The sequence below is a fragment of the Manihot esculenta genome, chromosome 3 (assembly GCF_001659605.2).
Source record: "Manihot esculenta cultivar AM560-2 chromosome 3, M.esculenta_v8, whole genome shotgun sequence".
Taxonomy (NCBI): domain Eukaryota; kingdom Viridiplantae; phylum Streptophyta; class Magnoliopsida; order Malpighiales; family Euphorbiaceae; genus Manihot; species Manihot esculenta.
The window spans coordinates 30,790,843-30,804,148 of NC_035163.2; the positions used below are offsets into that span (position 1 = coordinate 30,790,843).

The 13,306-nt window shown below is 31.8% G+C and overlaps 2 protein-coding genes across 2 annotated transcripts; one reads left to right on the forward strand and one right to left on the reverse strand.

The window, feature by feature from the left end:
* The first annotated feature begins 170 nt into the window (after positions 1-170).
* On the forward strand, positions 171-2,991 carry LOC110610502 (uncharacterized tRNA/rRNA methyltransferase YsgA). The gene is made up of 4 exons (XM_021750438.2): positions 171-510; positions 603-704; positions 1,033-1,159; positions 2,288-2,991. Exons 1-4 carry the CDS (start codon positions 304-306, stop codon positions 2,497-2,499), a joined length of 648 nt encoding a protein of 215 aa, XP_021606130.1. The 5' UTR covers positions 171-303; the 3' UTR covers positions 2,500-2,991.
* Positions 2,992-6,738: 3,747 nt separating this feature from the next.
* LOC110612179 (protein DMP2) lies at positions 6,739-7,834 on the reverse strand. The gene has a single exon (XM_043955380.1). The coding sequence runs from the start codon at positions 7,496-7,498 to the stop codon at positions 6,938-6,940; it is 561 nt and encodes a 186-aa protein (XP_043811315.1). The 5' UTR covers positions 7,499-7,834; the 3' UTR covers positions 6,739-6,937.
* Between the last annotated feature and the right edge of the window lie 5,472 nt (positions 7,835-13,306).

The following is a 13,306-nucleotide window of genomic DNA, read 5'->3' on the forward strand; positions in this document are numbered from 1 at the left end:
TCTTTTAAAATAAATTAGTTTAAATTGATACTTCCAAATTTATTTTAAACAAAAAATATAAAAATGTGTAAATTAAACGTGACAAGAATTACACAAGTGTAAATGAGCATTAAGGAATTTAAGTGGCATGCAAAGGCATCTACAAAAACGGTGTCGTATAGGATTTCCGTTTAATTAATCGTGTCCCCTTCCTCCTTCCGTGTTCCACAAAACCCTAGGGAGGAGAAAAACCCAAAGCCTCTGGGGATCTGTTGCTGCGTGTGTAATACTGAACAGAAAAAAACATCGAAAAGAAGAGAAAGAATGGTGATAGAAAGTTACGTCGTGGTGCACAACATTGCTAAGAGGCACAACGTGGGCACTCTGGCCCGAAGCGCCACCGCATTTGGCGTGACGGAGCTAATACTTGTCGGCCGTAGGGACTTCAATGCATTTGGTAGCCACGGCTCTACCTCTCACCTCCGATTCCGCCATTTCCACTCTCTTCTCGACGCCCGCAATTTTCTCAAGGTTCTTTCAATTTTTTCTCTCGAAAAAGTTTATCTTTTCTGTTTATGGGGTTTTATTTTGGCGATTCTGATTGGATATTTTGTTATTTACAGGAGAAGGATTGTGACATTTGTGGTGTGGAGATAGCTGATGGTGCTTTGCCTGTAAATGAGCATCCTTTCAAGAAGAGCACGGCTTTCCTTCTCGGCAACGAGGTGATCCATTTTGGTTACTATTGATGCCTTCTGATAATACTACAGAATATTTGCTTCCCCATTGATTAATAATATTACGCCAGTAACCTATTTAATTACACTTCTGTAATTTTCCTCCATGCACTTTGCTACTCGCACTAATTCAGAACAAATGGGCTAAATGGGGGTTGCCCACTCGAATTCATGGATAAAATTGCCATATGAAGGCGTGCGAAAACAAAATTTGATTGTATTGTAAGCTATATTTTATTGTTCTGCAGAAGTTGTACTTAGTTCGTCCGAGCTACTTGCTTGTTTCAGCTACATTATGTATTATATTCTCTCGCAGGGAACAGGCCTATCTGCCAAAGAATGTGAGATTTGCGACTTTTTTGTTTATATCCCACATTATGGGTGTGGCACAGCCTCATTAAATGTTACTGTAGCAGCTTCCATTGTTTTGCACCATTTTGGAGGTAATATAGTCTGATGATTATAGTTTACACTTAGGACTTTGATGTAACTTATTGTTCTGGAATGGTTACTTCTGCAGTCAGCATGAAAGTTAATGCTTAAAGTTTGGTTCTTTTGCAGTCTTAGCATAGATTTAAGACTGCTTTATAAATCTGTGCTGAAGAATTCTTAGATTTTGCTTGTTTTGTTCAACTTCAAATTGTTGTTTCATTGTTTTATTATGGACTCTGCAATCAGTTTTCTTGTGTAGAAGCAAGTGTTGCATCTTTCTTCTTCTTCTTATTCTTCTTCTTCTTCTTCTTCTTCTTCCTTTTACAGTTCAATGGATTACCGTGTTCTTCAACTAGCAGAATTGTCTCAGTTGTTTGCCTTCTGCAATTCTGCATTCAGGAGTTTAGTTATTGCTTTCTTTGGACTAGGAAGAGGTTGATATAGGATGTGCATACACAGAACGCCATATTCTTGAAAGTGGGTGAGCTCTTTGAGTGATTTCATGGAGATTTTTTTTTAAAGCTTATTCCCAATGTAATTGGGGTCAGCTATGTGGATTATTTTCCTCCATTTTACTTGATTTAGTTTACCTTAGATCGTCTTCATTCCAGTAACTTGGTTATGCTCAATGCTCCAACCTCCTGCTTTAGTTATTAATGATGGGAAAAAGAACTTCTGATGAGTAAATCTGCCAAAAGCTCTTGCTGAAAAAGTTGTACAAATTTATGATTTAATAGTTTCTTCTACTTCCGATTCCAACAAGTGCTTAAGCGTCTGCTGGTTACTTTTGTGTTGAAGGATGCCCAAGTGGATATTCAGTGAACCTTCAAAATGATCATATTAGCAACTGTATTGCTTCTTCTATTTTGATGTAGCTTTTGGTTAAAGTTTGTATTATATTGAAGCAATTTCTTTTTAACTCTCCAGTACAAGTTTGTGACTATGTCCATGTCTGCATCTGGGATGCCTTTTGTTTAATCTCTTTCGGGTTGCATACGTTATGTTTGTTTTATCTTCACCCAACAATCAAGATTCTAAATCAAATAGAGATTCACCCTCTAAAAAATAACAAAAGATAGAAAATCAGATAGATTTGAAGTCTGTAACTTGCCAAAATTCTCACTTGTGGTTTTCTTCAGTTTGGGCAGGCTTTTCTGAGAGAATCCGTGAGGGAAATAAGTTTATTGTGGCAGAGAGACCCGTGAAACAGGGGAGATACTGCACAGAAACTGAAGAGTCCATCATTGAAGAGCGAAAATCTAGAAAAGAACATGCCTGTAATGGATTTTTTGATGAGACGAAAAATGGAGATTCAACTTCGAATCTTCTGGATGCTTTGTTTAGTGAATAGTAATTGTACGCTTATGTCATTTTCTCAACCTTACAAAACAAATTTATGTCGTGCTATTAATGAGACGAGAGATCACGGGTCCTTGTTCCTCAAATGTTGTAAAGGAGCAGCAAGCAGCTTATACCAGTCAGTGCAGAGAAAAGCGTATCCTCATTGAAGGTTTGTTTGTGCGTTAAATTGTTTAAAGGAACTTCGCTGATAGGGTTAAAAACCGTTGTTGATTAGCTCCTCAAGGGTGTGAACAGTAGCTGATATTAAATGTTGAAATCCACTTGAGCAGGCATTGGTAAGGATATTTAAAAGGGTGTAGGTGTGGAAAGAAAAAAACAGACGCATGATTTGGTGAACTTGATTATTACCTTGTTCTACTTTCAGTTCAGTTTCCTTGTTTGTGTCTCGAATATTAACTTGTATACGAGTCTTGTTTCTGTAACCCATTTTTATGTAATTTTTATTGGAATTTGAACTCAAGAGGTTACAAGTTTGATTTAACTTGTAGATGATCGTTCACCCCCTTCATGACTGAATTATGGCTCCACTGATCACTGGTTTAATTTGGATAGTTGTATTGTTGGTGAACCCGTCATCCAGTATTTAGCTCTGATTGAGAATTGACGCAGGCCTGAATTGAAGGATAAGTGTGGTTCCACCTCAAATTGGGTAAAGTATGGTAATTTTTTATTCATTAGTAGCAACTGAATTGATTTTGGCATTGGAAAAGGTACTTAATAATTTATCTATTTTGTCCAAACCTCGTCTCGTCTAGTTATTGGACATTATACAGAGTCTAATATCAAATTATAACGTAATAAGGAAGAACTAAAATACTTTATCAAATTGAGAAAAGGTTTAAAATATTCTGATGATCGCAACAACAAAATTAACATCTTACATGTCAAGTATGGTAGCCAAGAAACTACGCGAACTCCGCTCAATGATAAAAGTTATCTTTAGAATGTCTGGAAAAATCCAGATACATCAATTTAAATGGAAACTTGGCACCCATAAATCTTCCGCGTATCTATATTACAAACGAGATGAGTCGGGTTGTGCAAAAGCCGTATTTTGTTTAAACCGAAAAAATTTATTAAACTGAATTAATTTAAAAATTGAGTTTAATTTTTTATTTATTTCAGTTCGATTGTTATCAATTTTTAATTTTAAAATTTTTTGTTATTTCGATTCGGTTTGATTTTAATCTAAAAAAATCAAAAAAATTGAATCGAATCGATTAGTGATGATAGTATATTATTTTTAATAATTTAGAGAGATTATATTATATTAAAATTAAATATTTCAATTAAATTTTAAAATACTAAATAAAGCGTAAAAAAATAAAAAATTTATTAAAAATTTAAATCGATCAAATCAAATTGAATCGGATCGGTTTGATTCGATTCAATTTCTTATCAAAATCAGTTCGGTTCAGTTTTCATAAATACCATAATTTTAATTTTCAATTTATTTAATTCAATTTGATTTTAAACTGAATCAAACCAACCGAAGCTCAGTCTTAACAACAATTCAAATTTCTAGGATCAATGTCACCGTGTTTCCTTTTATCAGGATAACACCACAAAACAAAATACTGTAGAAAAAGAAAAATAAACTGGTTCACCTTTAGTTTTTAAATTGAACGGACTGATTTCCGAATAATTCTTATATTATTATAAAAGTAATATATACAAAAAGAATATTATAAATAAAATTTACGCTTAAAAAAATTTCAAAAATTTTTCTTATTACTTTGATCACTCCCCAAATAAACTATCTCTTTTTCAAAGCTACAAGTTTTTGAAAAAAAAATAGTTAAAGCTTTTCAATTACTGAAAATGCCTTGATACTTTATGCTCTTCTCTATTTATAAGTAAGAGTATTGACCAAACATTTAATGTTACTTCAATTTTTTTTATTATTATTATTTAATAATCATTAGTGTGGGCCTCCATGTTGGAGGACCCACCTAACACCTCTTGCAGTTTCAAAGGCCGAGGAAGCAGATGTTTTCGGCCAAGAACATCAATATTATATAACGTTCCAGAATCTATTGGAGTTGAAGCTCAGGCCAAGTCTTTGATCTATCGTCTCAAGAGCATATTGGAGCAAGTCTCCCTTGCATTAGCATATCAGCCTGAGAAGTCCAGACCAATGATTCCCGCAAAAAAGGAATTTGATATCAAGAAGGAAGGTTTCGAATAATCTTGCTGATAACGAGATTTCATTAGCGCACAGTAAATTAGTGGCTTTATGGAATATGAAACAGTTGGATCATAAAAAATTAATGCAAGTAGAGATTACAGAAGCAGCGTTGTCTTGAAGTCCCCTGTGTGCCTGCCTGCCTGCCAAACGTTTGACTCGGTTTACAGGTGATGAGAACTTGAAAAGCAGCAGAAGAATCTTGGAAGTGAATGCTGATATTTTAGCTTTGCAAGATGTGAAGGGGGAGGAAGAGAAAGCTGTGAGATCCCTATCTGATTTGCTGCTTCCTTGGAGATGAAAGATGTGTTCCCTGAGCTGGGCACCAAAGTATGAAAATGCCATTTTATCTAAGTGGCCAATCAAGAAGTGGGAAGTTTAGAAGATTACTGATGACGAAGGTTTCAGGTTCACATACTTTTACTAAACATGTAAATTTATACTGTTTCAATTGGGCGTCTGTAGTAGGTAGCCGGAGACAGAGTGCTTGTGAGAATTTGTGTTCCATGGGCAGGAGAAGTAGATTTCTACTGTAAACAAGATGAGAATTTGGAGAATGAAGTAGATAAATGCAATAACAATATTAAGCTACTCTCTCCACATATGAGCAGGAGCTCTCAACTCTCACTGGATGATTACTCTCAATAGAAATGTATGGACATTGTCAAGGTAAAAATCTTTAGTAACTTTCCCTTGATAAAAGAATGGACCTTAATAAGATATAATATACTTTTATCTTTAGAGTATGTCAAGAAATATGCTATTTTTTATAAGAATAGATTTTCAAATATATCTCCATAATTTTTCTTTTATTTATAAGGCCACATAAAGAAAAAGAAATTTCTACTTTCTCTCTTTTTATTATTTTCTTACTAAAGATAAATTTAAGACTAGTTTCAACTTTGTGACTCCATCGAAAATAACTTAATTACAAAAAACTTATCTTTTTGTTGCTACAATGATCAAAGGGTTTAGGGCCATACTAGGCCAAGCACACCCCTTCTACCTGCGACCCTTTCCAAAGATAAAACCTTAAAGTATAATATCTAGGTAGGTTTAAATATTACGATTCAATTTGATTTAAATTAATTTTTATAAAGTAAAATTTTTCTGTGAAGTATTTTGTAATATTTCAAGGAACAAAAGAAGTCTTCTTGACAATTTCTGATATGCCTAAACATGGTTGTAAACTTGGTTCTTTACTTAACTATAGGATGTCAAGGTCACCCACGGAAGTTATCTCATTGATAGAGATCTTTTGCCCAATTTCTTATTTTGGTAGGCAGTAGCTTTGCTTTAAATTGAATTGGCATTTTTTTCCTTAAACCAGAAAAATCCTTAGCAATCAAGCAAAATGAGTTATGTTTGTGTTGGGTCAGGTTTTTAATCTTCTTGTGACAACATTTTAATCCTTAATACCACAACCATTGCCTCATATATACTTAGCTAGAACTGCACTTTGGTCTTTTGGATTGGCTGCTAATACAATAATCCAATTCCCATTAAAAGTATCAATTTAATCCAAAACCTATTTCTTCCCAATAGGAAGATCATGAAAACTAATTGTTAAATTTGGAACAGGCTTTAACTCACTCCAAAAAGGGAGGATTGCTCATAACTCATATAAAGGTACATTAACCCTTTTCACAACCGATATGGGATTCAACACACTCCTTCACATCCAAAATTTTACTGATGCGTGACATATTTATGGGAGACCCAACATCGAATGGAAAAACTCTGATACCATATTCACCCCAAAAGTTAATTCAAGGAGAGGACTGTCTATGACTCATATAAAGAGCACGTTACCCTTTTCCATAACCGATGAGATTCAACACTGTTAAATGGGCAGATAAAGTTGTCCTAAAGAAAAAGTAATAACTTCTTAATTTTTCATTAATAAAACTTGGTATTATATCAAAAGTTTAACAACATAATATCAAGAAATCACACGATTTAAACATGTTAGAGATATAAAATTATTCTTAGAGCGCTTATTTATAATGAACTAACAAATAACATCTATTGAATAAACAATTATGGACTAATACAAACTTATTTCATTTTCACTTGGGAGAATAGCATACAAATTTTCCTCTACTTTTTGAATCAATCCTACAACCAGGAACAAAGTAAACATTATTACAAACACTGTTTGATGCACAAGAAGAGAAAATAAAGACAAACTCTTCAAACTTTGTGAAGCAATAGAACAAATACAAGCAGCACAAAACACAAACTAAGATTCCTCTGAAGAGCTACCTGAACTTGAAGGGTACCCAATTCCATGGCGCTTGTTGGGGAAGAGCATAAACAGAGTGCCTGAGATTGCACCAATAACTGGAGGCAAAACCATGAGCAGAACCTTCTCATTGGACTCAAAAGAAGGATAAAAACATTCCACAGTATTAGAATCTAACAGAGACAAAACAGCAAACACAATGACTGAAAAGAGAGCATGAACAAAATCCCCAAATTGAAGCTTATAATTTGACAAATCCACTGATCCAGCATTTGTAGATGGCCATAATCCCTTCACAGTTGCAATCCCATAGTGAGTAATTCCATCACTGCCAATATAACTGTCAGTGAAACAAGAGAATGCACAAGAAAACCCACAAATCCCTATGAGGAATCCACTAAGGTATTTGTTGACTGTGTGGCAATGGCCATTGTTGGTGAAGACAGGGTTAAGGAACTGGAACAGGAACACTGTTCCTGTCGGCAGGAGCTTGATGAGGTTGCCAACTCCTGCAAATGTCTTGTCCTGGATTGATTTCTTGGAGCTGTCTTTGGCCATTGGAGTATATCTAATGAACGTTGAAAGATTAATTGAAGAGAAAGAGAGAACTATTCAAAATGTTTTCTAGAGCTTTTGGGTTGATGGTTCTTGAAACAGATTGTTACAGGTATATATAGACGTCCATGGGCTGTGATGAAAGAGTTGAAGAGAGGGAGAGACAGTTGCTTCTACGTAAAATGATGTGCAACTGAAAATGAATTTGCTTCCACTCTTGGGAAGGGGAAGGGGTGGCCTTCCTGTATAATCTAATCTTCAAAGCAAAAAATTATTCCCACAATAATAATCCTATCTTAAGTGAATTTTTTTTCTCATATTTTATAAATTTTAAGATAATATTAATTTTATTTTTCATATATATCTTTATTAGTCTTTAATTCATTTAATAAAAAAAATTAAACCATTTAAAGGGTATTTTAGATAATTTTTTATAATTTTTTTTTAAATTAAAGCAATTAATTACTCAATTTATAATAGAATTTTATACAGATTCAACATAATCAATGAATTAATGTCTATTTCAAAAGCATTTTTTAAATTTATTTTATTTATTTTTTGATAATATCATCAAACGTGTAAGAAACAATTTTCTTGCATTATATATATATTATTCCGCTATTAATAATTAATATTAATTAGAGTAGCCTAACTGGGCTGACTTTATTTTTAAATTAATAAAAATTATAAAAAAAAATCATATCTCAAATTTTAACCTCTTTGTATACCCAATTTGAATTTCATAATTTTTATAATATGAAATTAAATAAGTTATCTCTTTTTATGTAATAAAACATTGCTAGGTTACCCCGATTTGCTGGAGTTTCATGGAATTAGAAAATTTATATAAAATGGGATAATTTTAGATAAACTGAAAGATCCAATCCCAATAATCAAAGAAATAGACAGCTTTTGTCCTAATACACTTGATTTCCTTTTTTATTTTTTTCCAAGAGTACAAATAAAAAAATTGATTTGGGATAATTACCTTTTAACAGAAAATTTAAATGCGTGGTAGGATTATACATGAGAAATTTAGAAAAAGATGTTTAACTAATAGTCTTATGCTCTAATTGATACTTAATTTGATAGGTCTTTTTCTCCGAGGTAGTTGCAAGAGGGGAGACCATTTTCATCCAGCCGTAAACGAATACAAGCCAACATATTGAATTCTCTCAGATAGAATATTGGAATAAGCATGGGGCATTTGGATGAGGATGGCCAACCAATTAAATTATAAAAATATTGGAATTTTTCAGGTTTTCTGAAAATAATATTTTTGATGAATCAAAACCACCCATTTTAGATTTGACTCACAAAATTTAGCTCTAAACAGAATTGAGGTGGAAAGTTGAACAGACAAACCTGTACCTATCCACACATAAATTTCACCATTTTTTCCCAATTCATTACTTGGGGAACGCATGAAAGTTCATATTGTCCAAATTGGACATGCCTGACCTGACCTCCACTCTATTTATTTCGTCTTTTTGTGAAGGCTTAGTTTAAAAAGAATGCTTATTGGATGTAAACTGTCAAAATTTTAACTTTTATATTTATTATAATTATAATTAAATTTTAAAATAATTTATTCAATTAAATATAAAAATCTAAATTTTTAGATTTAATTACGAAATATAATTAAAATTTTTAATATTTTCCCTAAACTTTTTTTGGTTATATGAATTTTAAATTTTTTATTTTATCAATTTTCACCTAAATTAATAATATTGATAATAATTTACTTAAATTCAAATATACATATATAACCTACAAACCATTTTACTGTAAAAATATAGATTTTTATTTGTAAATTGTTTTGGCTTCTAACTTTTATTTTGTAAAAGAATAATAATTTTTTAAATTAATTTTTAGATGAAAAAAATATTTATTTTATTACCGTTCAGCTTAGTAAAAAATTATTTATTAATTTACATAGACATTGAGTTAAATAAAGCTTTCATTCTTATATTATATTAAAATTTAAATTTTAAATTTTAAAATATAAAATGAAAATCAAATTTAAATTTCAATGTATATATATTACAAAAATAAAAGAAAAAAGAAAAGCTAAAAGCTTGAAATCCATAAACATGGAAAATTCAATAGAAGCCTAAGCTGTATCATCATCTCCTATTTATATTATTCGAAAAATAGCATTACATTTGGAATTTGGGTGGGAAAACTATAAGATATAATATTTATTTATAAAATCTTCCCCAAATTTCCCCTATATTTTCATCTCACTTCATATAGTACACAACTCTGAACTTCCTCACAGTTTCACAGCAACACATCATTTACATTCTCTTCTTTTTCTTCTTCATTCACATTTTACAGCACAAGACCATACACTACAACCTTTCCCCTTTTTCTTTTTGCCCCATATTACTACCTAAATTGCACATAAGCCCCAATACACAACAACCCCATCTTACATGATATCATACTTTTTAACTAAATCGTCCCTATACTTATTCCCGATTTTCAGATCTGCCTCCCGTTTAACAAAAAAATCACGGGAGGATACGATATTCGAAGACAGGACGGATGTACAGGGACGAAACTGACAAAGAGGTGAGAGAGAGTGATAACTTATCCAGCCGGATCCAGAACCGTTAAAATAGTCGGATCTAAACGTCGAGACGAAGTAAACGCCGGAGGTCTCTGGTAGCTGAGTCGTCAAAAGGGACTTGCTTTTTCTTTGAGAAAGACGGTAACGGGAGCGAGCTCGGTGCCGGCGATACTGCAAAAGCTGAGCCCGCATACACATCGCACTTTCCCGTCATAGGAGATCTCAGGTCTGCGATACGGTTCTGTTTCGGTACCATTTTTGTGTCGGGGCCCAACCGATCCGTCCCGGTGACTACCATATCACCGATCTGATCCTGATTCTTCTTCGACGCTGCCGCTGTTTCAATGTTCTGCAACTTGGAATCGAAGGACTCTCCTCGTCGCAAAATCGTAACCTTCTCCATGAGAAGATCGGTGTTGTGGACCTTGTAGGCATGGTAGTGGTTCCTCGAGATCTTCAAATCATCAGCCGAACTCGACCTCTTCGAGATCGAAGGATTCTCAGGCTGTCGCTTTCTCTGGTCGGTCCTCTCAGACCGAACGGCTGATTTTCTGTTAAATTTAGTGTTATAGTCATAGTACTTGGGGTTAGTATAAGAATTGCCGTGAAAATTCCTCCGGCGACAAGGAGAGACTCTGATCCGTTCAATTAAACAATCCTGAGGCCTCAAAATCTCAGTACCCATATCTTATATTGATTTAAACTTAAAGAGAAGCAGAAAAAAAGAGAGAACAAAGAAAGAAATGAAACGGGGAAAAAACCCAAATATAAATGAAAAATTTCTCAGTTTCTAGCTTTGAATCTCTCTGGTTCTCTGGCCTCTTTCTTCCTCACATGCGTGAGGAAAGGAAGGAGGGAAGAGGAAAGGAGGATGGAGAAGAAGATAAGAGAAGGGAGGAAATGGTGAACTTAAGGCGTGAGGCCTGTGAGGATATTAGAGGTGTGGCTAGAAATGAGGGAGGGGGGAACTATATAGAGAAGGCATTACAGAAAAAGGTGGGGGTTGGGTGCGGGCGTTCCCACGGAGATGTGGTGAGTGGTGTTGAACTTGACTGGGCCCGTTGGTGGTTTGGGTTCCACTATTATTAGTGACGGTGTTAGATAAGGGGGTTAGTTGTCGGCTTCCTAATTTCTATCTGTTTCTATGCAAAATTATTTTTCAGTGGGACCGTGCGAGAATTGTCGTAATTAATCATTAATATCATTTAAAAAAAAATTAGAGAAAGTACGTAGTAATATGATCACTAATTTTATAATTATTACCATATATATAATAAAAATAATATTTTCATTCATTTTTATATATAATTAATAATTAAAAATAAATATTCATATAAATATGAATTTTCTTAATATTATAAAAAATATAAAATTATTTAATATATTTTTAGAATATAAAAATTACAAATTAAAATATTTATTAATCACATATTAAAACAATTGTAAATCACTTTTAATTAGTATATTAATTTAGAATTTATTTTCTTGATCTTTACTTTTTTTATCAAAATTTTTTATGGTGAATTCTATTGTTTCCTATTTACGTGTCAGTTAAAATTTTATAAAAATTTAATTTAATTATTTTTTAATTCTTAAATGCCTTAGAACAGGAAAGAATATTTTTCAAAACAAAAAATATGAAAGAATTCAAATGTTTTATATTTTTTTTTTAAATGAAAATCAGAAATCGAGATAATAAAATTTAAAATTTCTTAAATTTATTTAAATATATTTATTATTATATTAAATCTGAGTATTAATGTTTTATAATTTAAATGTTTATTTTAAAGGAGATTTAAATTATGCGTGAGAATTTAATTGATTTTTTTAAATAAAATTTTCAGAAAAGCCTCGATCCATTGTTGGAATTATTATTGTTTTTGATACAAAAGTAAAGCATACGTGGCCCTATAAGGTTTCAATTTCATGGGTCCGTTAAATAAACATCTCATGATCCCGTAGGACGTATCATTTGTTCCCTTCCCGTCATCAAACTATACCCATCATACCTGTTTTTTTTTCAAAAAATATAAAACTTCGATAGAGGAGGTCTAAGGTCTAAAAACAATAAAGCCTAACAACAAAAATTATAGGTCCAAAAATTAAAAATTATAAAATTATAAATCCAAAAAACTTGAGTACAATCCGAAAATTAATTGGGTAAAAAAAAATATAGCATTTTTTAAATGGAACTTCACCACAGAAAAAAAAAAAAAAAGAATTTCAACAAAAATTATATAAACTTTAAATACCAATAGAAGCTCACAGAGAAACTTTCAAACCCAAAGATACAAGTAACCATCAACTTTAAAATATTCGAATAATAAAGACCTGTATCGAGTCGGCTAAAGAAAAAACATCGAATGCATATGAAAGAAAAGTAACTTTTTTAATCAAATCAAGTTAATCACCTTCAGATTCTAGAGAGATGATCAACAATCAGCTACATGCAAAGTCATCAGACAAATTAAACTAACTGTCTCTATTAACTACTGCTTGTCAAATAAACACATAAAAACTATGTATAGCATCGTTCAACGAAAAAGGAGTATGCTTATGGCCGGATGGAGAATGGGAGGAGGAGTCGCCCCGCCAAGAAAAGGCAGGGGCAGACCCGTTATGCCAACACAAAAAGAGGCTTTGTGCCTCAGAGACTCTCCTGAATGAGAGAAAAAATTATCTCTCTACGACCGTAGAAACAGCTATTTTCATCTTCATACTTGATTTAATATATTAAAATAGGAAAAAATTTATTTGTTAAACCTAAGTTTGAATGTTTATTTTTTTAATTTTTTATTTAAAAAGTAAAATTACTTTTATGATAAAATTAATATATATATAAATTTTTATTTTTAAAATATAATATTTTAGTTTATATATTTTGATTCCATTTAATTGAACATTCTTTCATCAAAATATTTTTTCTTTTATAAAATTAAAATATATGAACTAAGTTATTTAGTTTCGGAAATCTAAAAATATAAACATTACTTATAATAAAATTTAATAATTAATAATATTATATATTTAATAGTTTTTAACATTTTAAATATAATTAATAAAAAAATAGATTGTGAGATTTTTAATTTGAGAGGGTTAAAATATAAGAATTAAATAGGTGAATTTTAAAAATAAAAAAACACATATATTAATTTTTACATAATTCAATAATAAAATAGTAATTTATAAAAAAAAAATTACACCCTTCACAATTAAGAGAAAAAAAAAATTAAATT

Excerpts from the sequence above, each read along its gene's own strand:
- LOC110610502 (XM_021750438.2), top strand. The coding sequence starts at position 304 with ATGGTGATAGAAAGTTACGTCGTGGTGCACAACATTGCTAAGAGGCAC. Across the intron at positions 511-602 it reads ACGCCCGCAATTTTCTCAAG|GAGAAGGATTGTGACATTTG; the intron begins GTTCTTTCAATT and ends TGTTATTTACAG. Across the intron at positions 705-1,032 it reads CTTTCCTTCTCGGCAACGAG|GGAACAGGCCTATCTGCCAA; the intron begins GTGATCCATTTT and ends ATTCTCTCGCAG.
- LOC110612179 (XM_043955380.1), bottom strand. The coding sequence starts at position 7,498 with ATGGCCAAAGACAGCTCCAAGAAATCAATCCAGGACAAGACATTTGCA.